This window comes from Lates calcarifer, linkage group LG17 (genome assembly GCF_001640805.2).
Source record: "Lates calcarifer isolate ASB-BC8 linkage group LG17, TLL_Latcal_v3, whole genome shotgun sequence".
Classification (NCBI taxonomy): Eukaryota; Metazoa; Chordata; class Actinopteri; family Centropomidae; genus Lates; species Lates calcarifer.
This window is the reverse complement of record NC_066849.1, coordinates 4,228,345-4,256,231: the sequence shown is the minus strand read 5'-3', so window position 1 is coordinate 4,256,231 and position 27,887 is coordinate 4,228,345. Positions and strand designations below refer to the sequence as shown.

Sequence of the window (27,887 nt, the reverse complement as noted above, 5' to 3'; positions counted from 1 at the left end):
TGATTCTGTAATTTCAAACTAAACTCTACAATGCATTCTGACTATGAGGCAAAATAAGAGACCCGATTTTTGAAAAATTGTCAATTTGTATGAAAGACGCCACAGGAGAATGAGCAGCAATGCAGTGTGTGAGTGGTACATTTATGTCGGAAAACATGTTTTTCACGTTCACAGTCTATGTTACAGTATCTGCTCTATGTGTAAAACTGTGGTCTTCTTTCATCAGCGTTCAAACCAAGCCTTTTAAAAGACGACCACAGGAACTGCTCTGACGGAATACAGTGGTGGGTTAGGAGTAAACCAGAATTTTTACAGCTTCTTTGAGAACTGAAGTTGTTACAAAAGTGGACAACAGTAATGATGGAGACACCAGCGTATTTAACCATGGTACAGGTTAATACTATAATTTTGGGGATGACAATGGCCAAGTGGTCACAAACTATGTTGGTGTTATAGCATTTTACTTATGTTGATTTAATTATTTTTATTCAAATGAAAGAAAACTTCCCCCCAAAAAACTGAAAAACCCATTTGATATGTGTGTGCTTCCACTCACCTATGATGAAGTCCACGAAGTTTGCAACTTTCAGTCAACATCATGGTCACCTGCACCTCAGATGCATGATCTATGAATTTAATCAGATAGAATCTGATTAGAAAGACCTAATAAATGCTAAATCATGGTTTGCAGTAGCAGCTGAGAAGGTAAGGTTACATTTACTCTGTGACTCTGTGTAGTGTTTGATTTTTTCAATTTGTTTCCTTGCACAGATTCTTCTTCCAACAGTCACTTGTAGTGGGAAACTGACTTGTTCCAATTTTTAATCTGTGGATGCACCTTTGCCACCGTGTGGCACTTATGGAAGGCAGTATTGTTCTCTTCCCAAAAGGCACATGAGAAGGAAGTAAAAAGTTTAACAAAGCCAAAACTGGCAGGAGAATATTGTTCGCTGAGTGGTATCCACCCCTCCCTGAGTAAACATGAGAGAATAGAGAGGTCAGAAGGCAACTGGCAGAGAAATCTGACACATGCTGCTAACAAACAACTTGACAGTCCCACATAAAGGAAGGCTTTCACTGGCGTGCACACCCTGCAGCATGAGTAAGACTTGTAATTCACTACTGTCAAATTTGTGTGCCTGTTTACTGGACTGGAAACCATGTATGGCTGTCTGCTGAAGCCATTAGAAAGGCACATACGATAAGACAATGTTTAGTTAACAATCTACAGTGCTCACCACCAGGGCTCACTAAAAAAACTGCCAACTCAGCTGCTAGCTATAGTGTCTCAGTCCAATGACCATTGTCATTCTTCTTAAGACTTGGGTATTACAATCATATTTCAGTTTGATGACGCTCACTGGGCATTACACTGAGTTTCCTTTGCCAAACCACACTTCTTAGAAAACCCACAGTGAATTGCACATTAATAGAGATGGGAAAACTTACAACACACATGACAATATTTTAATCTCCTTGACAACTATAAAGTCAACTGAACATCATAGCCAGGGTAGAGCACCTACCTTTCACTGTTTTCACAAAGACCTGCTTTTCCTTACTAGGGTCTTTCTCATCCAGCAGCACACCATGGAAGATGCGGCCAAACGTGCCTGTAAAAGACAAACCAAAGGTTTTTATCTGGAGTAAAAGGGCAGGACAGAGAAAGCCAGAGGCATTACATTCAAAGATCGAAATGTCACCTCACTCTCTGGTCGCCATGCCTGGCTGATCTGTGGACAGAGGTGGACAGGCTTCTGCTTAAAATGCTTTGTCTCTTAATGGGATTAGGCAGTTCTGGCTCCTGCATCACTGACAAGAGCCAAAGCGAGCAATTCAGTGGAGCTCAGGGAATCTTTCATCACTTAAACGATTCAGAAGCACATATGATGTGAAAAGGCCAAGTCAGTGCGTTCATCATCTCTTTTGTCTAAACTGTCACCCCATTGCTCCAAGGACTTTACTGAGGTAAAATGCCATTTCAGAACATAAACCATCAACATAAACGTAGAAAAAACATCTGCGCCCCAAGGCTAACCATGCCTTGTGTTTCAACAGGAGAGGAGATGAAACATAACAACAGGGTTAGTGTTTAACTGTCTCCCTCCTGCCCCTACGTTCTCTGCTGTGCCTGTCTGGACCTGCTGGCTCCCAAAAACAGAACTCTACTCAGAGTTGAACCACCTCCAAGACATGGCCTATATGTCTCATATTTGTTGTTTTGTAGTTGTTAATTTGCAGTTTTTAATATCTACTTTAAATTTGCTGACAATTTGCACTTTCTTTGACATTTTCTGGTTGATTATATAATAAGGCTCCATCAAAGAGGGAATGTTTTAAAGTATTTTTAATTTAAAAATATACATATATATATTCGAGGCGAAGTGACATGGTGAGATCTCCAGAGTGGAGAACAGGCATCATAAAACCTCATGTTTGATCACCACACCCTTCCAAGGTACAATTACTAGTAGTCACATCCATAACATGTGAGATTAAAGGGTGCAGTAGATGGTCAACCCAGTAGCAAACAGAAACTACAATATAAAGCTGCTGATCAACTCAATGTAGAGGCAGTGCAAAGGTTGTGCTTAATCATAAAATTAGTTGCCTGCTAACACACTGACAGTGTGTTAGCAGGCTGTTAATATGCTATATGAAAAGGAATGGTAGATGGACTGATCAACATTGCCCTATAGCCACCTTGCTTTCATTGCCGAGATCCAAATATCTGGGTATCTCTTTCAGATTGAGAAGTTCAATAACAGCATCTGTGTTGTATCAAGTAACATTTAGTGGGCTTTAAAAAACAATTTGAACAGACAATACTATGTATGTTCAAAAACAATGACAATAAACCACTAAAGGCCTTAAAGTGGCATTTAAAAACAGGACACCCGCACTTTTCTCCTCTGTTGTGTCATATTCACCCTTGGGTAACTATTACATCATTCACACAGCCACACTAAACCCCTGTGAGGGCAAATCTCCAGAAAGTGAAGTACAGTCTTGTTCAGTACCATCACTCCATGACGATGTTGAATCTCCTCCAAAATCCATCCAGCATCTTTAAGACTGATCGAGTTGAAGTGGAGCCCAAATGCTTGACACAAAGCCAAAGAAAGAGATTTAGAAACCTCAGTGTTTAAGGCTTTCTGTCAATATGTAGTTTGCCTCAGGAGGCACACAGATTTTCTATTTTAGGGTTTATGGCACGTCTTCACTGACACTGATCAGATGAGGCATGCTCATACGGACGGAAAAAAGCAGTATTCATGTTCATGGGCCACTGTCTATTTTGTTCCTCACCACAGACACAAACAACATATATGGATATGGGGATGTTTATAATTGAGCTTTTGGTCATATATGACTAGTGAGATTAATGCAGTACAGTGAGAAGCAGTGACCCATCTCTGCACAAGATAGCAAGAGAAGGAAAGAGCACACATGAGTTTTGTGTTTCATATGTGTTGATGAAAAGTACAAAACTAAAAAATACATGTAGCTTGTTATTTTTTATTCTAACAATACTGTACTCAGATCTGTGCTCTGCCTGGCTTGTGTGTAGTGTTTTCTTTTCCAGACTGAAGAATACAATGTTTATGTACAGCAACTCCTGGATTTTCCTTGCACCTGTCTCCAAATTTGTAATCTCTGTAATTTTCCACTTGAGTGGAAACAGAAAAATCCCTCACTTTTACTCTTAGTTGGGAGGATAAAGAAAGATATTGAATTTCTTTGGACATAAAAATATGTTTAAAAAGAAAGATCTCTGAGGTTGGTCAACTGCTGTGGTCTTAGATAGCTGCTGTATAGAGACGGAGCTGAGCCCACATCTCAGGAAAAAAGAGAAATTGATCAAGAATTTTAACTATATTCATTATTCAGAACAGGGTAACTTTAGCTTACAAGTTGCAGCAGCTGCTTTCCTCCAAGTTTCTCCACACATACATTTGTCAAGACTTCCCCACTACTCAGAGATAAGAACAAGCTGAAAGCTAAAACTGACATTTTCCCCATGCATTTTAATGTTTGTAGTTGTCAATGAGGCATTACATTAATCTATATTCTGGCTTATTCTGATGTACCTCCTTTTTCAGCTGCTGGCTTTTCACAGTGTCTCAAGCTGAACTCACATTCTCCTTTTATTTCATACCTACATACATTGTTAGAGGGCAAACAAAATGAACGTTAATATACTTGAAATCATATAGGCTCATGCTGAATATCATCCCTGAGAACATTCAGGGAATTTATTTAAAGAATGAATAAAGTGACGCAGGCATAGGTTTAAGCATTGACTGACTGAAGTTGTACGACAATAAGGCCATTATCTCAGTCAGAAAGCCTGTGTCCCTCTGCTCAGAAAGTGAAATTTTTGGTATAAGGCATTAATAATCCTTCAGATATGTACATGTGTATATAAATACATGCTTCTGCTACTTTCTTTCCAGTCATATTCTAGTGACCTCTTTAAACTTTATTCTCAATTTTATTATCACTTTATTTGAACGCTGTCAGTCAATAACTGTTCTGTGGCTCTGTTCCATTTGTGTGCATTTCTTATTTGTTTTTTTGAGTATACTTTTGGATAATTCTTTCTTAATAATTCATGTTTTCTTGTTAAAGGAAGATCTGCACTGCACTGCACAGTCCAATGACATTTTAATTTGATCCTTTGACTTTCTTGTTAGGATCATTCAGATTTTCCTTTTCTCTAAATAAATTAATAAAACAAACAAAAAAAATCCTACCACACTAAATGCCGATGTCAGTTTCTTTATAAATATCACTTTAAAGACTTTTACATTGGGTCTTCAGAGAATTTTTAAGGGTAATTCTCAAAACTTGCTGAACACATGGTGCACAAGGGGCAAAATACATCTATAATACACCTATACACTGTCTGTCTATGTATGTAGTGATTTACAATTTTAATTACAACCAATAACTCCATCAAAACCTCTCCACCAACTTATCACTCAAAACCACATCTCACACACAAAGCTAGACTCCAGAACAAAGAAAGGGGAGGAAAAGTTAACCACAACAAACAACATAATCTGTGCTCTTGGCGCTTGGAAGAGGTACTCATCAGATTCCCTGAATTTGTCTTCCTCTTTTCTGTGGCTGTGAGATAACGTTCACACTCCTCTGAAGAATACACAAGTCATTTTGGAGCTTCAAGTAGAGAGAAAGAGTGAAGAGGAAAGAGGTAACACGGGAGACAAATACCTTCATGCAAGACATCTCGTAGTGTGACTCTCTCTCTTGAGATGGCAATGTCTTTCACTTTAGCTTTGGCCTCCATCAGAGTAACACTCCTCAGGTCATTCTTCTCTATGCGTAGAGATGGGTAGCCTATGATGAGGGAATAAAAAAAGACTCACATTTAAGATACACACAATCCATAATTAAACAATACATTTTAAAACTAACTGGCAGGTTAGTTTTAACTCTGATTATCCAGGGAACCTGGGGGGCAATTGCTTTGCATCACTTTCCAGAGAGATACAGTATTTCTTAATGATGCAAAATTTGCCTCTAAAACAAACATCCTCCACATGAATTCAAAGAATTTCAGCAGTTACAAGAAACATAGTCAGCAAGACATGTACAGTACCGTACACATGTTGCATCAAAGCAACTTCATGCAAAGTCCTGTGTTACGGCACTGCCATTACATAACCTCCCTATGTACTCACTGCCATTAGCTGCTGGCTTACTGAGGTACGAGTGAGTTTGAATACATTAAACACACATTAAACACACACAAAGTTCCCCACAGTATTTGCACATAGATGAACAAACAGTGAAAACACGACTCTTTTCTATCAACACACTCCATGTGTACACAACATGTCAGTGATGAGAGAGAACACATTCTAACCTCCTGCCTCTGCAGCTCACCACCAGTGACAGCGACTGTGTCTAGCTGTGTACGGTTATCTACATACAGACTGTAGATAAACCAGTGGATGGATGGAGATAATGGAAAACACACTGACAAACAGGCTTCAGATATAGCTGAAGGAATGACAGTCAAGCCTCTTCTCATTCTTATGAGTTTCATCTGATGCTTTATATTGACATCTGAGTTGTATAAGAATATATGTATATATGAGAACAAATTGGGGCTTTAATCTGAAAATGATCTCACAAACACAATAAAAACCTCATACATCCCATCTAGATCTGAAGATGCATATTTTGCAATGTAAGTTATAAACGACTTTGATTGAAAGTTAAATCTCTGCTGTTGCATGAGAACTGTATGTATTCACACAGTGCAAGTAAATACTGCCCCCTGCAGGTTAAAATAAGAGCACCATTTATTTTATACAGTGACTGAAAAAGAATATGGTAATAATAATATGGCAGTAATACTAATATGGTATTACATATTTTCTTTAGAGTCTGTTTATATACTGTGTTCTGTTAATACTTTGTTACACAGTTTTCTTGCAAAAACACTGTAAAATACACTTACAGTCCCCATGCAGGAATGCTCTTCAGCCTGTAGAGGTCAGTGTGTTGACAGCTGTGAGTCCTGGTCCAAAAAATGACTGACTGCCTTACATTAATCTTTATAATGTCCTAGTTTTTGAAGTCAGTGTGCAAGAGATCAGAATCATCAAAATCAAAATATTCACTTGCATTAAAATCACTTTTAATTGTTTTGTGGCAGTGAGCAGCTCTTCAATTTCTGCACTCATAAATCAACACTGCGCAAGTCTGCATATTGACTATAGTATACTTCATTTTGTCACTTTACAGTGTGAATACGACATAACCAAAACCTGCTTAGGATTAGTTCATACAATTGATCGGAGTTACACGAAACACAATTACTGATTAATTAATCAGTCTACAAAATGTCATAAAATAAGTAAGAAATTTCAAAAATGTGCATCACAAGTTACCAGAGGCCAAGGTAAAACATTTAAATGTCTTGTCTTGTCCGACCAATAGTCCAAAACTAAAAAAGATATTCAGTTTACAATGATGTTAATCAAATCCTCACGTTTGATAAAACTGGAGCCAGAGAATGTTCAGTATTTGTCCTCAATAAATGACTTCAACCATTAATCAGTTCTCAACATTGTTGATGAATTTTCTATGAACTGACCACCTGATTAACCAACAACTGTTTCAACATTAATTCATGGGATTCAATTAATTTCTGTGACTTTTCTGTGCAATACCGAATGCCTAAGTAAGTAACTTACAACACACACAACAAGCTGCCAAACAAAAGTGACGAAGCAGGTTAGCGTGAAGCAAGTGAGATGCATGGGTCAAGATTCTGAGGATCAAATCAATCATCAAGAAGAAGGGTAGTCTTCCTATTACTGAATTATTGAAAGGAGGTTCCTTCACCCTGCTGTTCACAACACCCCAAATATAAACAAGACAAGAGGGTACGTAAACACAACCATATACAGTACTTGTTCGACAGGTGTAAAGTTCAGGAAACTATGGAAAAAAAAAGTTCTGAGCCATTAGTTGTCTCTCAGAGCTTCAATAAGAACTTACTTTTGGTTTCATGAGGGGGAGCACCAGGGTTTTGGAAGGAGGAGGCAGCAAGCTGGAGTATGGGTGCAGAACCAGGGTGATTGTCTGATGGCAAGAGGGGAGGGGGTGGAGGGTGGGAGAGAGTGAGAAAGAGGTGTTTTAATGGGTAGCTCACTCAAATCACAACATGACCTGAATGAATAAATGGATATATCCTGTAGCTGCAAATTTCCAGCTCATACAAGAAACATCCATCAAATCCAGGCATGCATGCAAGATGGGTAAATTTGCCCATCAGGAGTTGGGTGGAAGGTGATGCAAATAATCACAGCAAAGCATAAGGAAAAGGCAAGTGGGTCACACAAAATGCAGGGGCGGTGAGTTGTGACTTGTAACCACAAGAGGGCAATGATGGATCATACACTGACAACAAGGAACAAAAACAGTGAGTGTGCTTTTCAAGTGGTTCCCAACACAAACCACAGAGTCTTCCCTCCAAACTGAGGAAGTCATCATTAGTTAATGGGATGAGTACAGGCAAAAGTGTGATTCTCTCCACAGATATATCACCCCGTATGTAGTATTACCAATTGCCTGTATACCAAATTGAATGTGAAGGAAAATAACCATTGCATCTCACTGACAAATTACTGCTGAAGTGAGGCCTGTGGATGACTTTAAATGGGATGCAATGCCAAAGAAAAACCTGTTGTGTTTAATTAAAAAACTGATCATAACACTATGTAGTTAGTGTTATGATCAGTTATTATGATCAGAAACAAGTGTTTCCCTGTTTTGAAGTTATTATACACTAAATGTGCAAGCAGGAAAGTGCCTTATGTTACAATGATTAACTTAAGCATTTCTGCATTTAATTACTATTTTTCAGTTCTATAGCAGTTGTCCAACAACCTCCAGGAAATTAATGGTCCCAGCCATGAGTCCAGCACATAGTGCCCTGTTAAATAGAACATTGTTACTTTTGCACTGATTAAACAAACAAGATATAACTTGGTGATTTGTGATCTCTGATGAGTTGAAGGTGCCTGTGGGTAGATTTAGCTCCCACTGGACACAGCTACATTGGACACTGGATTAACTGTTTCCTCCTAATCGCTAATTAACACAAATCTCCTTTGTTTAATCCACTCAAAAGCCGACTTGTGAAAACAAAATGTAGTTTTACAGAATGGTTGTTTTCCTCTGCTTCCAGACTTTGTGTTAAGATAAGCTAACCAGCTGCCGACTATAACCTATGACATATGAAAGCTGTATTAATTTTTTCATCTAAACCTTCCAGAGAGTGTATTTCCCAAAATGTCAAACAGTTTCCTTTAAAATGGAACTGACAGAGAGATCAAGGTGTATTATAGTTAGGTATAGGAAAGATTCAATGGACCACAGGATGAGAGCAGGAAAAAAAGAATTATGTGTCAAAAAGAACCTAGAGCAACTTAGAGCTGCCATGATGCTTTTTAATGGCAATCCTGAATCTCATTTCATGGCCCTATTGCTGTACTTACACTGTGATTAAAAGGCCAAATGCACATGATAAACAGAAATTGCTCAGTGTGCAATGTTTATATTGCAATGTGTGCCAGATTATTTCCACTTTTCACTAATACAGTGCAGACTTACCCCATAATTACAGTGGGTGCCAGCCAAAAGAACAAGGGCTGGGAGAGTAATCACACTGCTACCTAACACCAACAACAACTAACAAAGACCCTTACTGGAGGCAAAGTGCTAGGACTGAGATTCGCCTACTGTATAATTGGAGATTAAATGGCAAAAGTGAGTAAATTGCAATACAGTTCTGAAGTATCACATTTAGACTTGGCACTTTCTTTAACATTGTTACTATATGTCTGTGTTTTCCACCATGTTTTATATTTATTTCATTTTAGAAGAACAGTTTCTGCCAGTTCCAATGTAAAAGACTGTTTGTACTGTACTTGATACAATCTGATGCAAAGCACAGTGATGGCATTTACACATTACTTGGACACAAGGGTAATAGACAAAAGAACAAAAAGAAAAAGAACATCACTGTGGGGACTGTGCTCTTCATTACAATCTTATGATAGCAGTTAAACTAATCAGATCATTCACAGTTGATTATTGCATTTGGAAAAGCATGCACATTTTGGGATGCCAGAGTGAGAAGAGGAAAAAACCCTGGCAGACTGAATCAGACTGAATGTCTTCTAGGTGCAATTTTGTAAGTGCAATTACCTTCACAAAGAAGAAAAACTCCAGATGTTAAATAAAACATAAACTGATGTTTAGTTAGTGTTATGGTGGACAGAGGGAGTGAAGTGTCTTACTTGTGACAGGGGCTGCGTTGTTTGGAGTGTCAGCCCTCAGGTACTGTGTGGTCTGGGTGGATGGCTGAGACAGGCCCTGCGAGCTCCCACTGTCACTCACACTGAAAGACACAGAGAGGAAGAACATTTCTTTCTCTGAAGGCACCTGGATGGGGCAGCACCAGCTATTTATTAATACATTACTCAGTGTTAAGTGTTGAGTCCTTCTTAACCTCTTTAACTAGCTTAACTACTAGCTTGTTTCAAAGCAGTGCATTAATAAATCAAGTTGCACCTATAGAACTAAAGGTCTTAACAAAGGAATAATAATGATAATGAGAAAATCTGTGGCTGAGATCTGTCTCACCATCCAATCAAAAGCAGTAAACAATAAGTCACTGTGTCACTGCGAGCTGCAACATGACTTCCTAAACGTTTTCTGAGGTCAAACAATATCCTGACAAATGTTGACATGACTCTTTTATCTTAGTTGGCAGTTTATTAGGTGCACCTAGCTAAAACTACTGCAGTCTCATGCAACAACTATAATAAATTCTTCCTTCAAGAAGATTGTAGAAGATTGCTCAGTTTCTGTTGAAACTGCTTTGGACTGTATGATTATTTCGGAGACTAGAGTCTGCGGTGCTAATGAGACACATTACGCTAGAAGACTATCTCCTCATTTATATCAATTAAGGTAGGATACATAACAAAAACACCTCTCTTTATAATGCAACACAGTTAAACCCAAGCTGATGTCTGTAGATGCCTTAGTTTGTCTGACCAACAGTCTAGAACCCGAAAATAGTCAGTTTTCTAACTTAAAAGACTCAGAAAACTGGGAAATATTTACAGCTGAGAAGCTAAAATCAGTCAACTTGTATAACACAAGTCAACCCAATCAAGCAATTTTTACAAAACAACATTACGGCAAATAAGTTTAGTGCAAATATCACACTAAACAGGTTTACTGTCTCAGCAGGTAACCTTTCCAAATCAATAGCAAGGGGAGGAGGTGCTGATCTCATTTCACACCGATATCTGATAACCTGAGTAGCTGCCTACAGCCATCTGGAGTGGAGATTACACGAACTAAATACGAGGAAAACTTAAGTGCAGGTTTGAACTTGATATAATCCTCTCTGTGGAGATGACCTATTTCTGTTGAACAGAAGGATTCTGCAGAAAATGCTAACATAACTTTCAAAGGGGACAGATACAAGGCTGTAATTTCTACTTAGCTGTGTGCTGGTTTTCATCAGGTTCAGAATAATGATTCTGCGTTCCTTAGCATATAACAATAACCATGATGTGTTTGGAACTGGGACAAACACAGGAAACAAACCTGTCCTCCATCTCCACTCTCTTCATGCTGTGCAGGTGCAGGATGGCCAGGATGATGGCCACGAGGAAGATGACAATACAGCAGACGCTCACACTTATATAGAACACCTGAGTGGAGCTGGTGGGGGTGGTCACACCATCTACTGATGAAAACGAGACACACATTGACAATTGAGAAAAAGGGGCATTTTGTAACTATGCCATTAATACACACGCAATACCATCATCGTTGCGAAAGTTTCAACAGTGTTTGCTATTATGAAAGAAACAAAGCATAATATGAGGTAAGCCAAGAGAGAAACTATAAGTGAATTGAGGGATCCACTTAGGGTTAATGGAGGCCTGGAATAGTAGAGGCTGTGCCCAAGATCCAGTGTCTGAGAGCTTTTCTCATCACCTCTCTAAAAGCCTCTGAGGGCCCCAGGTTCCTTGGGCCTACCCAAGCAGAAGGGAGACAACCCACTAGTGGTGCTTTGTTACTGGAGCAGTGGGCTCACAAAGAGAATAAATCCCACTGGAAGAGGACGACCACTCCAAAGGGTGGGGGCTGAAGAGTGAATAGGAGAGTGCATCCTTCTCTCTGGGTTCTGAAATCATATGCCTTGTTCAAGTTTGACTAATGAGCACTGCTATGCAGGGAGACTTCTCAGTACTAATCCAGCCTCTGTCCTATCAGGCCGACACCACCTATGAAAGATAATAGATGGAGCTGGTAGAGAGGGAGGCACAGAACAGGATGTTAAAGTAAGCATTACTTACAGTCAGGCCGCTGAAGAGTGTTATTGTTGATGGGGATGGAAATCTTTGGGTCTGAATCTATTCCTGTTCACAGAAGAAAGAAAGAGAGGCAGACAAAGGGGGAATTACACTAAGATTTGTATCAACTGAATGGCAGGCTTTATACACACAGATACAATATTTAGTGCAGTATGTAATGCCAAGAACAGAGAAAACAAATAACATTTCACTGTATGTAATTTCTGATTAAACAGACACAGGAAATAAAGAGCCTAATATTTCCACCACATCTAATGAATACCAAGGATAAAGTAAATTCAGACTGATGCCACATTAAAAAACAAAGAGCAAGCCCTCCTTTTTGCATACAACAGGACAACACAGTAAACGTCAAAATGTTGTTCTGTGTAATTTAAAGATAATATGTCTGTATCATTTGGAAGGAGAAAGTACAAAAGCTTTAAGGACATTTATAAACACCAGAGAGACAAAATGCTCGCTGAGCATTTCTTACTGCTTCTTTAGTAAGTAAAAGCAATGAAACAAAATCTCTCTCCTGCTCATTAGGGAAGAATACAATACAACTCTTGGCATATGCAGTGATCAGTTACACTGTCATTGAAATGTCAATATCAGTATACAAACTTACCATACTGAGCTCTAATTGTACTTAGTACAAACAGACTACAAGAAAGTTATAATAATGAGGCTTGTGTTTTACTAATCAGCAACATCCAGTACTCTCCACTCTGATGATTTCTAGCTGACAGGAGAGAACTACCTCACAAATAGAGAGCTTTTTAGAGGCCCAGAGGCAAAAAGCTGAAAGACTTTTTTAGCAATCTTTGTTGTTTGTCTTCTGCAACAACACAACAGGAACAAAGTTGACAGGTGTGGTTGCTCAATATACATTTTCAAGCATACAAAGACTCTATTATGGCAGATAATTTGACTCATGCTCAAAATAAGGAATGGAAATAAATGCGTTTCCATGGGGCATATGGCAAGAAGCCTCCTGGCCACATGTAATTATCTTCAGGCAGTTTGAAAATAGCACAGAACTGAATACAGAATACAAAAATGTACATCTCCTACTCTCTTTAAAGCATCTAAAGCAGTGCTGAAAAAAATAAGCAGAGAGCTCAAATTCCCCACATAATCCACAGTCTATGTGGAATATGTTATGAAAAAGTCATTAGTCTTAGTAAGGTAACAGTGGATGCTAAACAATTTCTAATGGGTTGACCCAAAGGACCTTTTTCACAGCAGACAGTTTGACTTGTCACAGCGGGAAAAGCACAAGTGGAACTAATAACACCAACAATGGCTCTGTTCCAATGAAGTGTCCCCCCAGCTTACACAGCCATCATTAATTTCACTAATTACAGTTGTGCTATGGCATGTAAAAATGTCTGCTCTGAAAAAAGTCTAGCAGGTGGAGAAACAATGATACTGATGCGTACCATAACCATGCATTTGTTTGGAGACTTACGCTTATAGCACATTTTCCTCCTCTTGAAGTTGAGCACTGTGTAGTTGTTGGCATGGATGGTCAGATTGAGCTGCACCGTCAAGACAGCCTCTCCATCTACCTTGCCTGAACAAAAGAGGTCCACTCTAAAGACTGTGGAGAAAACACACACACACATCATCAAGAGAAATATATACTCATACATATACACACTGTGGCAATGCTGTCTACAGCTTTATCACCACTGTCACATAGATGTGTCTGTAAATCATTTGCAAATTTTTCACTCGGTAATTTTTGGGAAACACACTTATTTGCTCTCTGGCAGAGAACTTTCAATCATTGTCCAAAGTTCACTAATTAACGTGTTATATCTTGTTTATTTAATCTGAACAGATACCAGAGTTTAAAACAATGTTTCACCAGCATATTTGTTGTGTGAACCCAGCTGAAACCGAAATTCCTCTGCAGTTTTTAAAAGTTTCCTCATCATCAAACAAGTTAGAACTGCATTTACTGATTTACTGAGTCTACAAACAAGAAACAAGTAGGAGAACTATGAGTGCATGAGTGCATTTGACAAACCAGAGGGAACATGGGGCACCTCCCCCTGACTGGAGATGTTGCTCCTCGGTTGGTTCATGGCAACAGGGTTCTCCACGTGAAAGCCAAGCCGGTAGTCAACCTATAAACCAAGTGATGTACCAGTTCTCAATACATAAATGGGTCGTCTTTCATGCGTGCACAGGTAAACAAGAACAACATAATTCAATAATTCCTGAGGTTTACCTTTGTCTTGGAATGCCATGTGAAGTGAAGGCTGTTGGTCTCACTGGGCACAGGCAGGGTGAAGGACAGTGCATAATGATTCACCACATCATCTCGCACATAGTAAAGCTCTGCATCTAGGCCTGTGTGAGGACAGATTACATAAAATTGTAACTGATGAGAGAGTGCTGAGATCACTGGACACAAAAGACAACTAATTTTCTCATCTAGATGAAGGCCAGAGAGATTTAACAAACACACACACAGAAAGCCTGAGAAAAATGGTAAAATGTCCACTCAAACTGCCAGCTTGGATTTGGTGGGGGGTGGCACCCCTCAATAAAAGAGATGGACTAACCACATCTGTTAGTACTTGAGAACTCTTAGTGCCCAAGTGAAAAACTTCAAAATGTTCAAGTGAAACAACGTCCAAAATATGACTGCGATTTTCTATCCGGGAAACAAAATTGGGCAGAGGAAGGGTTAAGAGGAAGGGAGGGGAATGCCTTAGATAAAAAAAAAATGTTGCCTTGCATACAACATCCACAATCTGTTCAACCATTCAGTCTTCAGTAAATGCATAGCTCTGGAAATGCTATAGCACGTGGACATCAGACGGCTAGACAGACTGGTACTGTATATAGTATTTATTTATCATTCTCCAAAACAGAATGAAGACTTGAAAAGTTTTTTTTTTTTTTTTTTAACTGGGCCCCTGCTGCATCAAAAAGTCACAGAAGTCTAATGTGCACTGGTGAAATCCCCAACCCTGGCCTGGGGCAGTACGATCAGTCCTTGAAAGCGTCTGTCTGGCAGAGCGGTGTCTTTCTATCAGTCTCTGAGTATCTGGTTTAAAGAGAGCGGAAGAATGTGCCCAGGCTCCCCCAGTACCCCCGGGCTGTCACAGAGCTCCAGCTCATAGACCTTTCTCACATTGGCTCAATTAAAAACATTCTCAGCCATTTGCCAACTCAGAAAGGGAAGGGGTGTTATGTAAACTAGTATTTAACCAAGCCCAAAGAGTAGGATTGCTGGCTTTCCTTTCCATTAATTAAGAGTTTGCCCCTTGTACATTTTAACAAAAACAGATGTTTAAAATTAAATTTAGGTCCATAAATGTAAATTAAATGTTGATTCTAAACCTTAGAAATAGTTGTTTGACCAAAAAAATCTTAACTCAGAATACATTTACTGTCATTTTCCACAACTTTTAATTTGAACTCACAGCAGTCTAGAGTTTGTCTTAGAGAGTTAAAAGAAACTTGTGGAACTGAGAGGTGAAGTGACCGTCCATTATTGAATTATCTGCCAATTACTTTCTCAATTAACTGATTAATTATTCATGCTGATTAACATTTTCAAAAATCCCAGTATGTCATCAATTTGCTTATTTGGTCAGACCAGTAATCAAAACACTGAAGATATTCAAAATACTATAAAATCATACAAAGAAAACCAACATATCCTCTTAATATTGCTACTTGATGAGTGCGGACACAACCACACTCTTTAGTCCTATAATAATTGCCTTTCTCACGCTCAGCTCTGTGTGCCTCCCTTGTCTCAACATGTGGCCGCTTTGATACCAATTAAACTACACAACCAGGCATACAGGCCCAAAAAGGACCAGTGTGCTCAAGGTCGTCCTTCCAACAGCACCTCAGCTATCCACCCACACTGCAACAACTTCAAAATAAGAACGTGAGGGAACGGCAACAGGAGCCTGTCAGTGTATACAGACTGACGACAGGGAATAAGTGGTTCCTGAGGTTAAGGAAGTTGAACCATGCACTGCAGTTTAATCCCTGACTCACACTCACTTCTCTCTGGAATGGGAAAACAGCATTACTAGAAGGTGTGGCTGTAAACAAGGCTCTTGTTTAGCTAGTGTTTGGTCACAGCACATAAGGAGTCTCACTACACCACAGGGGCCATATGCCACTACAGATGCAGATGTTTCTAATGCAAACAAATGTCTTAAATGGAAATGGAAAATAACATCATTATTTCAAATTCCACTGTGATAACTTGGCAGCATTTTATGTTTTGAGGGATTATATCCTGCTGGACATTTCCATTCCTCTCTGCTGGTGTCAAGTGATTAACAATAGCCAGGGCAGAACACACAGTGTCACCTGCACTGGTCTCACCTCTCACTTACTTCAGCACAAGGAAATAACAAAGAGAAAATATCAAAGTTATTGTTTCAAGCTTGCTGTAATGGATCGTCATCCTGATATTGGGAAAAACTGTTCATTATCACGCAGAAAATAAATGACACCACATTGTGTTGGTCAAACTTACCTAAAATAATTTATATCTTTATACAGTCTTAATTTCAACTTCTAAGTATTGATGTCACCTTACATGTATGCAGTGCTGTATGCCACCTCAGTGAAAAACATTTATGAAGTAGTCTGAATAAGAGGTCAGAAAGCCCATCAGCCACTAAGCACACACTAACACATATAACAATGTTTGGATAAAAGTAGGCTATACTAATGCATGGTTTGTCCGGCAGTGACATGCATCCATTAGAACCCTCTGTTAAAATCAGTTAATGTTTGTCCAGCACAATTACAGCGAGATCTCACTAATATTACCAATGAAACTAACCCTGTGCAACTATTTTACAATTTATTAATTGCTGAAGTTGTTGATGATTCTAACCTCTCACCTTTTGAGCTTTCTCTGTTTTAGTCTGTGGTAAACTGCATTTCTTTGAGTTTTGGACTGTTGTTTGGAAAAATGTATTTCAAGACCATAACTTGGACTTGGAGAAATTATAATAGCCATTTTTCATGGCTTTCTAATATTTTATCATCAAAATGAGTGATCAAGAGAAAAATCAGCTGATTAATGAATAATTAGAATAACCATTAGTTGCGCCCTAATTCATGCTATAAACAGTGGGTAAGGAATTGTGCCATTCACACTAGGACCAATGAGACATAAAAAGGGTGCCTCATCCATTCCTCAATATTGTTTTTGAATGATTAAGCATCAAGCAGGATACAGCAAACTATACTGGTGACAGTAATGGTACAAACTTTTCTGTCACCTAGGGACAGGTAGAGGCTAGGAAAGAGTGTAGGGCTGCATCTATGTAAAGACGTTGTGCCCTGAATTGTACAGATAATTCTGCTAATCACTAGAATTAACTCAGTCTGAAAATTATGAAAGATTCCCAGACACACAACCTTTGTTTGACCGGGATTTAACACCAAACTAATCACATGCTCTTTTCCACTCAACACCCTACTGACATTCCTAGAGTACCAACACATTACACCTCAGAGCTGCCCAGTACAATCAGTCCTCTGCTGCTGGCCACTGAGCAGCTCCACAGCAGGAGTAAGTAAGTACCTTGCTCAAGGGCACATCAACATTGCTTTCAACTGTGGGAGGGAAGAGAGGATTACTCACACACTTCTCCTCCCCATATTTTCCTTATTGGGTCAGAGATTCAAAGAGACATGGATACTTTGTTGTATTACATAACATCACATAAAAAACAGCCTTAGAAATGCACTGAAAATGGTCATTTCTTTCATCTACAGATGTCCAAACCTTACTATAAATTACAGCAACAAATCAGGAAGAATAAATCTGTTTGTCTTTACATTCTTGGCTCTACAAGGTTTTAAGTCGACATGCAGTGTTCTCTTGCAAAGCTGTGGCTCACATTGCAGACTTTGAAAGAGAAGAACAAAAGGTGGCAGTGGCCAGGTGGCAAGGTCCAGGACAGATATAACAAAGACCCTCTTGTGTGCATAGTCGACACTTTACCTCCCAAAGCCTCCATCCCTGAGCGCTCAGGAGATAAACACTCCCTTCCAGCCTCTCACTGGGAAGATACTGGTCACATTTAACCAAGGAAGGAGAAAATGAGGGCCCGTGTGAAACTCTATCAACTGGAAACTCCACGCAAATCCACAGGCATGAATGAGGCAGGAGAGGGGGAGGGGTGATGTACGAAGGATCTTAAGGTCTAAAATATCAAACACACTGCAAAAATTACAAACTGAAGAGACCTAGTTTTGGTCTGTGATTGACAAAGAGATCATGTAAAATAGCTCAGGGGTAAAATCCCTAAGGACTGAGAAGCAGCTGAGCCCATCAGCTGACAAGTAAAAACAAGCCACAGTGGAAATTGAACAATGTTATTACTGCTCCTGTCTTCACAAAGAGAGGTCAGTTATGGCCACCAGAGTTTTAGAAACCAACGTGCTTGGGAAAGTAACCCAAAATGACAGCTTGATCGTGTTGGTTGGTATCATCTGAAGACATATTTTCAATTTACTGTATGTATTTTTAACAGGACTTATATAATCACAACACCTGAAAAAAGCAAATGAAAACAATGACTGATTCAATTGAAATGCTATGCTTGCTTGCTATGCTTACAAATATGAAATTTTAACATGACAAATCTTGAACAAATGATGACATATTCACAGCAAAAATTCACAATAGGAATGCTGCAAATGCCGACTCAAAAGCACACAAGCCTTGCTGGTTCCTTTATAAAATAAAAGCCCATCTCCAACAGTAGTTAGGCTGTCTCTAGTGAAGAGCACGTGCTTTCCCTTCACCAAATAATAGCACAGGTTATGAGCAGGACTTTTAGGACTTGGAGGACTTGTTTATCAAAACTTTTAATGACAGGACATTTTCAAACTGACAGCAGCTTCTGTTCAAAATGTACCAATAGCCCCAGAACATCCTGCAATATTTGAAAATAAAAATCATGTTATAATACAAAGACAAAAGTTAAATAATGTTAGTGTTGAATGAAATTAAATTTTGTATCTTCAAATAGCCACCACTGACTATAATAACACCCACTCTAACACGAGACATTTGGTCAGTAATTTCAGCTGGAAATAACCTAACGTTGTGTCCAAGCTCACAGTTAGTTGACAGAGCACTGGGGGCACTTTAAGGCTTTTTTTTTTTTTTCTGTCAAGTTTGTCCCACACAAAGTGTGCAGGTTTGGGGTCTTAAGAGGGTCATTAATTTGAAGTATCATTTTTAACCTTCATCAGAAAACCTTATGGTGTGATAAGCATTTCTATCTTCTTGAGGAACAAACAGCACCTATGTAGCCAAAATCTTTATGGTGCAACATATATTTTTAAATAATTAAATAATTATAATTAAGCTTTTATTCCAAATATTGCTGAAGTTCCACCAACAGAAAAAAGCATGAGGTTCAAAATAGAAAATGAAAAGCAAAAGCACCATAATGATGTAGTAGAATATGGATGTAGGACAGCATGTTCTCTGAAAAGCACATTCAACAATAAGGACCAAAGGCATCAAGTAAGCTCTTATAGTTAAACTGCAACAGCAGCACTGGATGCAAAAATAGTCACAATTGAAAGTATCTTGGAGCTGGAAGAAAAACAAGCATTAAGTCACAATCTCTGTGGTTTTCTTTGAATCACTTCAAAGACACCATACATCAGTTTTCCTCTTTTATTCCATGAAGTGCCCCAAGGGCAGACAAGGATGAAGGCAGGGAGAGGAATCTGAGCAAGACTGTCTGCTGCCGTCCCATAATAGGCACCTCATTGATGCTTATGTGTTGCTCAAAGAGGCTCCTTAGTTTACTCAACAAATATCAAATGGCTTACTGAAAAAAATGATTAGCTGTTTGTGGCAGAATGATTTCATCTTGAGGCAACTAAGGGGTCATTTAAGACACACTTGCACAACTTTACTCACTTATTTTTGGATGCTGTTCTACATGGGCAGCTCTGTGAGTGAAGTAGCAGTTTCAAAGTCTACGCTGTGTGTGCACGGTCAAATATTTTTTTTAGTTTAGCAAAGTGTATTTCCAAACAAAATGTGCCTCCTATTTTAGAAATGCTACAGAAACTAGAGGGTTTGGAAAAATGTCTGAATTGCTCCATTTCCACAACAGCAAAATTAAATCAGCCCAACTCAAACAATCAGAGTAAAGCTCTAAAGCTATGACTCTTTCTGTCAAACGAACACACAAGAACAAAATTATTTTTAAAAACTGACAGTATGTTTCTGATTCTGATTTTAACAGAAGGGCAAGAGCTTACAAAATTGGTTGTTGCTTAACAGAATTTGCTTTGAGCACAGCGGCTCTTAGACAAAAGATATGAAAGCAGGGACTCCTCTATTCAACCACAGGATCCTTGGAGAGTGGCATGAAGGAAATGAATACTGCTGCCAATCACTCCTCACTGCTAGCAGGCTCTTTTTCAAAGCCCTTGCTTTGCCTTTCAGCTCTTTGGAGGAGGGGAGGAAGGCTGGTTATCCAACTTGCACTTGGCTCCTCACAATACACGGATGGTTTCACACACTTGCTCACATTTACACATTTTAATTGACCTGGTTGTTATTTTTCATTTTTGCGTGTTCCCTCAGAGAAATTACAACAAACTCTGACCTAGTCACCTGACTGGGCAAGTGGAACAAATGACCACATTGTTAGAATTTTTCCAACATGGAAGTCACGGTGAAATAAACCAGAAAATATCAGTTTTCCTAGAGATTTCAACATGTGGGGTAGTTGTAATACCAGGGGGATTTTGTCTCATTAAAATCTGTCAACAAGTGCAGTTGCACAAAACACACAGAAAGAGTATTGGAAAAATTGATTTTAATGGGAAACAGCTTATTTTGTGTACACAATGCTAATTTTGGAGCTATGGTTTTGCTTTGACAGAAAAAGCCCAGCACTACTATAGTGAGTACTGTAACTCACAGTAAGTCAAGGGCTAGAAAACAGACTCTCTTAGTGCTTACTTTCCACCAAGAAAAACTCCTCAGAGTAATGTGTTAGAGAACAGGAGCACTGGTGGCTCTACCATGGAAAGCTGGGCTCAAAAAGGTCGTTATTATAGTAGACAGCAAATAAGCATCAGATGCACAGAAACACTTATTTTTACTTCATCAATTATCTTCTAAATGATCACATGGATGGTCAAAATGCCAGGAATCAGGGAAAGAAAGAGAGCTATTGAAGCCTGTGAAACCAGTGTCACAGCTTGGGTCATGGTTTGTGTTGAGTGAGCACTGTGCCGCAGACAATTTTAATACATTTCTGAACTGTTGTTAAAATAGAAGACCTGGAGTTTAAAAATCTTCACAGTTAACAAACAGTATCTGGTGGTGCATGCTATTCAAAGATGAAGCAATAATCCATTAAATGATTAGCTGATCAATGACAATAATAATGAGCTATTTTAGTCATTTATGTCATTTTTCAAGACACTGTTAAAATAATATCTGTTGGTTTTAGACTATTGGTCAGACATCACCTGGTGGTCACTGTTTTCTGATGTTTTAAAGGACATACGCTTAATTGATGAGCCATTTCACTGACTTTAGTTTTTCCCCTACATGTAGTCTAGCGTCACCACTGAATCTTCACAATGAAATGTAACCCCTACAACTTGGGATTTCTGCACTGCTTGCAGTTGACTGAGGCTGGTATGAAACAAAGGGGACTCTGCCAGGCGTGCATGCTCACTGATGTCACTGTTAAACAGGCACCCCTTGTTATCAGAATATGAATACAATCATTTTGTTTGTGCGCACAAAAATTAAATGTAGTGCTCAGAACATTTTTGAGAAATAAAGTATTAGATTTTTAAGAATATAATCTATTATGACAGCCCCTCTTTAAAGCCCAAATGACTCTAAAGTGGCTAGTCTCATTTGTTTGTGCATCATTTGGGCACATTTGTGAAAGCAAAATTAATCCTCAAGTTATCACAATTTTATTTATTTTAATTTATCTGACATGTGATGCTCATACGTCAACTAAGATTTAATGAAGTAGTTAAATTATAGTTGGTTCAATTATATTTGAATATTTAGATGTGTTACAAAGACTGGGTCATTAACTTTATATGATTAATGATAATAGTAATTTTCTGTGTTGAGGCATTTCATGATTTACATTTATTTCTTCAGATATCTGGGCCTCTAGAGTGTTTAAAACTCCTGGTGCATCAACACACATGTGACATGGTGAACATGAATAATCCTATCTTTCCTCCACTGAAACATAAACATGGTTCTGACATCACAAGCTCATGGACTCGCAGATCTGATTCATCAACTATCTGTTTTAACCTTTACTAACCTACTCTATAAATCTACATATTTTCTACATACTGAAGTTTGGATCAGTGAGGTAAAAGAGTAAGTGTGACCTGGCCAGTCACTTTCTGACCCATCACAAGCAGTTCCTCCCCTCTGAGTCTTGTTTCATGCCAGGACAACTAGTCATGTTTTGTTAAAAGACTGTAGGGATTTTTAGCATTTTTCAACTGCTTCCCAGCAAAAATGGATCCTCTGAGTTAAGTATAGCTTCAGTAATTTAATTTGAACCGGCAGCTCTAACACAATTAAAACCAGGGGTGCAGGTTTTGAGACAGAGCTCATATGAGAGCCGAGGGTGGGAATGTGCGTGTAGAGGAGGATTTTTTACACAGACAGTTAACTACTCATTAGTCATGTGCAAAAACAATCAGGGATGCTGCCTGGAGTTCATCCATAGACAAACGCACTGTATATGCAAAACCCAGTTCAGTTCAGGCATAACGTTTTCCTGTTCCTTACCAACCCCTTGAGAGTCAGGTTGTTTGGTAAAGTTATCAAAGTGAGAGGATCCTGAACAGACAGTCCATTTGCTTCTGAGACCACAGCAAGATTACATTACTTGGTGCTATGTTTTTCCTATCACAATATGCTTTATTGGCAAATACAATTTACTACTGTATAGTTAAAATTTATAATCAACAGATATCCTGTATAGGATAGAGGATATGGAAACAGTGAATTTCAAGAAACATGAAATTTGGAGTTTAGAGAGGATTTTAAAAGGTTATGGGTATGAGGGAAATTATCTGAAAAATGGTGACTGCTTAGTGTCCATAAACTCCAGGCCTGCTTTTCTTGTCTGCACAGCATTAAACACTTACAATTACATTGTTTGTTTAAGGAAATACTGACGATGTTCTCTGATGACACTCTTGACAGCTCTGCACACTGGCAACTAGAACTAATGTTAACTTAACTTAACTAGAGAAAGACTTACAACTCACTTGGTCTCTTTTAAAATGACATAAAAATACAATCCACTCTTTACTTCAAACCATTTACTATCTATACTGCCTGTCCTTAAGGGTTGTGGGGGGGCAGAGCCTATCTCAGCTAACACTCCTCGGGAGAGCTCGCCAGTCTATCACAGACATATAGAGACAAACAAACATTCACAGTCACACTCACACCTACAGGCAATTTATAGTCACCAGTTAACCTAATCTGCATGTCTCTGGACTGCCAAAGACATGAGCATGGGCACCAACAATCCTCAGTAATCAGTTTAATATTAATGGACACCTCCTGCCCATGACAGCAGCAGACGACAAATTTAAATTATGTCTTAAATTGAGATTCTGATGTGCCATTTAAGAAAAAGCATGACAACTGAAAACCTTGCTCTAGGGTTAGGCCTTTTCCATGGCAGCTATTTTGACTTGTCATAGTAGGTGTGTTAACGATGGCTCTGTTCTACTCAAGTGTCCCACAAAGCCATGACAGTGTGACAGTGAGCCAGCATGCACAATAGACCTCTTGACATGTCACACCAGGAAAAGCACAGGTGTAATTGATAACATTAACATTAATGGGTTGTGTAGGATTTCTCAGTGATACTGGGACACTTAACTGAACACAGCCATCGTTACTGTTATTAGCAACACCTGTTTTTCCTACTATGACAACTCAAAACATCTGCTGTGAAAAGGGCCTGTACCGGGACCCTGAAACTGAGGCAGTTGAACACAATCCAGCCATCATTAATTTGACCCTTTGCACCCCTGCTTTCTCTACTGTGACACGTCACGTGCATTGTGACTCACTGGCATAACTTACAGGGATACGTATTTGTAACACAGTCATCATTCACGTCGTTAATTACACCTGTGCTTCCCCTGTAATGATGGCACAAAATACCTGAGACAACATCAAGCCCTGCTAGCATACGGCACCTTTTCTTTTGATCATAACCAATCTATATGCAGTGTTATAAATCACAAATTCAGCACTACTATAAGCTTGTACACAAAAAGCACAAAACAAAAAATATTCAAAAATTCAAACGCTGACAACCATGTCACTCCAGAAACTCCTATGGTAAATACGAGATTCTCCAGAAACTTCCCCAAACATTCCTTTTTTGTCAACAGGAAGTTGTAGGCATACATGTTGGAGCATGAGTGCATGCAGGGCTGGTACAGTATAGTATGTATGTATAGTGTATCTGGGGACCAACAATGAAATCAGGAAAAACCGTTACAGACAGACTGAAATCAGTGCAGGGAAAGCAGAGCTTTCAAAGGCTTTGCCACATGGTGCTGAGACGTGAGCCAAATCAAATTTCAAGTTTTACAAATGAATTCACCATTAAGCTATTTTTTATTATATACTAGAAAAACTGCTTCCTGTTCAAGTAAAAAAATAACTGCACAATATATACATAATTATTCATTGTGTAAATGGTGGGTCTACAGCTAGACCTGTTCTGTACCAACTGGTTTATGAATCTGCAGTGAGACTCCCCAGCAGCTTATCTACATTATGAGGCTGATGGCAGTTCCACCTCCCTCCAGCATGTTTTTTCCTACCACTGCATCATGGAAGTTTCTGTGCACACATACTTTTAGCTCCGCACACATAGTTGTCAAACATTAAGAGATTTCTCCATATGACCAAATGAGGTTTCAGACAAACCACAAGAGAGGCCCTGGTCTGGCAACAGGAGATTAACTATAGCGTGATGGAGAACAAGAGGAACCAAGACAGACAGAGTCAGCCTACGGTCTAACACCAGTCAGATTACAGAGAGGAGAAAAGGAGCTGAAATGTTTTTAAACAGCACAATGAGTAATACATTGATGCTCTTGTCAAAAAGCTAGGGACCAAAATCATTGTAGACATTTTGAAGGATTTCTACAGTGCATGTGGCATTCCACAACACATGGAAAAATATCTGGTGTATTTGCTGTATATTTACATAAGAATGATGCTCATGATTTAGTTAAAGCATCAAAGGTTCTGAACATAGTCCTAAGCAAACCAGGATCTCTGTTTGATAGTTGGCACTGACTAACTCTGCATATACAGTATGAGGAGGGGAGCCAACTTCCTGTTCAGACTCTGGACACAGCTCATTCTTTCTCCTGGATAAATGGACAACAGAGACACATTTTGGTGACTCCTACTGAATCACATCTGATGCAAAAATGTTGATACCACTACAGGATGATTCATAGCAGCACATTAGTTCATGTGAGAAGCTGCAACATGGGCTCTCTCCCTTCACAAAGACGTCAAGCATTAGCACTTCTAACCCCTCATTAGACCGTGCAGTGGCCATCACATGGTAAATGACTGGTTTCAAACTGCACCATCAACACATCTTCAGTAACCCTGAAATTAACAACTCAGGACCAGATCAATCCTGTCTGGTCCTGAGTTGTCTTTGCAGGTCCAATATTTTTCTTATAATATTTGTACAGCGTGCCTCAAACACTAACAGCTTCTTATGGCCAAGGCAGTTATATATACTGCCAGAGACACAACTTTGTGCATCCTCTACAGCTGCATCATTAAACACAACATCACTATCAACACACTGGACCAAACTTACCTCCCTGCAGCTCTCTTTAAATAACACTCAACTCCACATATCTCATCCTAGTTGTAGTCTTTGTCCTTTCTCGTTTTCAATATTGCTGTTGACACATCAACATACCTTTTCTTGATGCAGCCCAAGCTTGAAACACAGCTCAACTGCAGAGCTGCTTCAGGCTTCAAGCCTGTTTTCTTAATGACGGAACTTCTGGCACTCCTGCTTGAGGGAATATTGAATAATATCTACTGTTAAGCCAACTGCAACACTGCACATAATAGTTACTGATTTAAGTTAGAGATCCACTCATGATAAGCACAGTTTCTGTCAGGTTCTCCGTCTAGATCTACAGTATATTCTCATGCTAATATCTAAAGGAGATCTCATAAAAATCAATTACTGCTCAGCTGTCTACTATTTTTGTGATGGGATTTTTTTTTTGGGGGGGGGGCTGTCTTGGTAAATGTTCATCTGATATACACCTACAGCATGAGGCCTTTTAAATAAGAGGGTATGTTATTTCCCTCTGTTAGAATCTCATTATTATGATAGGATACTAAATCTGCAATTTATAACAGTAAGGGCGACCTTTCTTCATATCAAAGAAAAGCCTTGTAAAACTTGTAAAGAGACATGATCTTCTCTTTTTTAATCCTCAGGGCTGCTCCTTTATTTCGATAGCCATTACCATGGGCTCACCACACAATTAGCACACTACATACATCATGTACATGATGAAACTGATTATGTGTGTAGCTCATGTAGTCCTTTTAAGTATAACTGTGAACTTTTTACAACATTTACAGTAGAACTAATGGTCTTTGGCTCAAGATTAAATGCTCCACTGTGGGCGAGGGAGCACTTATACCCAAATTACAAAATTCACCCACACTGTATGAAGCGCTATAGCCGCTCTTTACACACAGTAAGAGTGTTCACTACAGTTTTCAAAGTAAAAATACAGATGTCAGGGGCACCTTTGCACAACTGCATCACAACACACACACAAACACAAACAAACACACACACACACAGTTAACTAGTCTCTGGTTACAAAGTTTAAAGACAGCTGACTTTACATGCAGGCCTTCTTACCCAAAAGCTTCTTCACCTCATCCACACTCATGTATATGTTGACACTAGGGTGGTTGTTGTTGTTGTTGACGCCTGAAGTGCTGCTGCTTGGGTTGGCGAGGCAGCCGGCCCCTTCCAGCAGCAAGAGGAAGAGGAAGCCCCCAAGCCTCCACAGCACCGAGTGTGGCCAACCTCGGGACTCAGAGGGGCTGCCAGAGCCGTGAATCAACCCCAACATAGCAGTGGTCCTCTGGCTCGCAGTTGTTCTCGGTGTTCCCCCACTTTCCAATCTCTCTTTCTCATCCGTATCTGAAGTTAATCCCAGGAGGCAACATTACTAGTTACTTTACGCCGCAGCGCCACTTGTAGCACTAACTCCCGTTTCCACTAGCCTGTTTTTGTCCTGTCCTGCTAGCCGAGACAGGCTAAGTTAGCCGGAGCAGGCTAACTTTGGTCGGGGTTGTGCTAACCGTCCGCGGTCAGACTGTCGTTGAATGTTTGAATGTTCGGGAGATTTACGACGTTTTCCAAGCACATAAAATACACACCGGATATCGCCACATTGAGGCGCTTTGATTTGCGCAGGCAAAAGTGAAAGAAGAAAAGAAGTTCCCTAAAGTAGCAAAGTAGCTAATACATCCAGCTTTCTCCCTCCATGGTCTTTCCTCCCGTTGCTTTTTCCTCACTATCTCAGTTTTCAGTCGGAGCAGGAAGGGGGGTGGGGGGTGGGGGGGTGCTCACTACTCCAAGCAGGAGTGGAATGCTGCCTTTAGGGGCTGTGGGAAAAAAATTGCAAACTCAGGGTAAATGAACCAACCAAAAAAGGATATAATCTGATCGATTTTGTCATATGAGGGGAAAATCAGCACAACAAAATATGATAAAACCTATATCTACACCTATGCCTACATTATTATTGTTGTGTACCCGTGTTAGCATTTGTACTTACCGTTTAATGTAGTTGTCAGTAATGCATGTACAC

At 39.3% G+C, this 27,887-nt stretch overlaps 2 protein-coding genes across 4 annotated transcripts in view; one reads left to right on the top strand and one right to left on the bottom strand.

The window, feature by feature from the left end:
• Nucleotides 1-27,623, bottom strand: part of ryk (receptor like tyrosine kinase) — a 35,553-nt gene extending 7,930 nt beyond the window's left edge. Inside the window, exons 1-11 of one of the 3 annotated variants that reach the window (XM_018670032.1) lie at nt 26,927-27,623; nt 14,167-14,288; nt 13,963-14,062; nt 13,399-13,530; nt 11,928-11,990; nt 11,170-11,311; nt 9,846-9,946; nt 7,540-7,623; nt 5,239-5,364; nt 1,527-1,613; nt 557-626 (exon numbers count right to left, since the gene is read on the bottom strand). In XM_018670032.1, the coding sequence (XP_018525548.1) occupies nt 557-626; nt 1,527-1,613; nt 5,239-5,364; nt 7,540-7,623; nt 9,846-9,946; nt 11,170-11,311; nt 11,928-11,990; nt 13,399-13,530; nt 13,963-14,062; nt 14,167-14,288; nt 26,927-27,143 (1,244 nt within the window). In that variant the 5' untranslated portion in view covers nt 27,144-27,623. The remainder of the gene's footprint in view (nt 1-556; nt 627-1,526; nt 1,614-5,238; nt 5,365-7,539; nt 7,624-9,845; nt 9,947-11,169; nt 11,312-11,927; nt 11,991-13,398; nt 13,531-13,962; nt 14,063-14,166; nt 14,289-26,926) is intronic. The other 2 variants (XM_018670034.1, XM_018670035.1) reach the window with 2 other exon arrangements.
• The window catches only part of hdlbpa (high density lipoprotein binding protein a), a 239,887-nt gene continuing 218,882 nt past the window's right edge, over nt 6,883-27,887 (top strand). The window contains exon 1 of the mRNA XM_051077530.1: nt 6,883-6,892. The gene's annotated coding sequence lies outside the window, so the exon portion shown is untranslated. The remainder of the gene's footprint in view (nt 6,893-27,887) is intronic.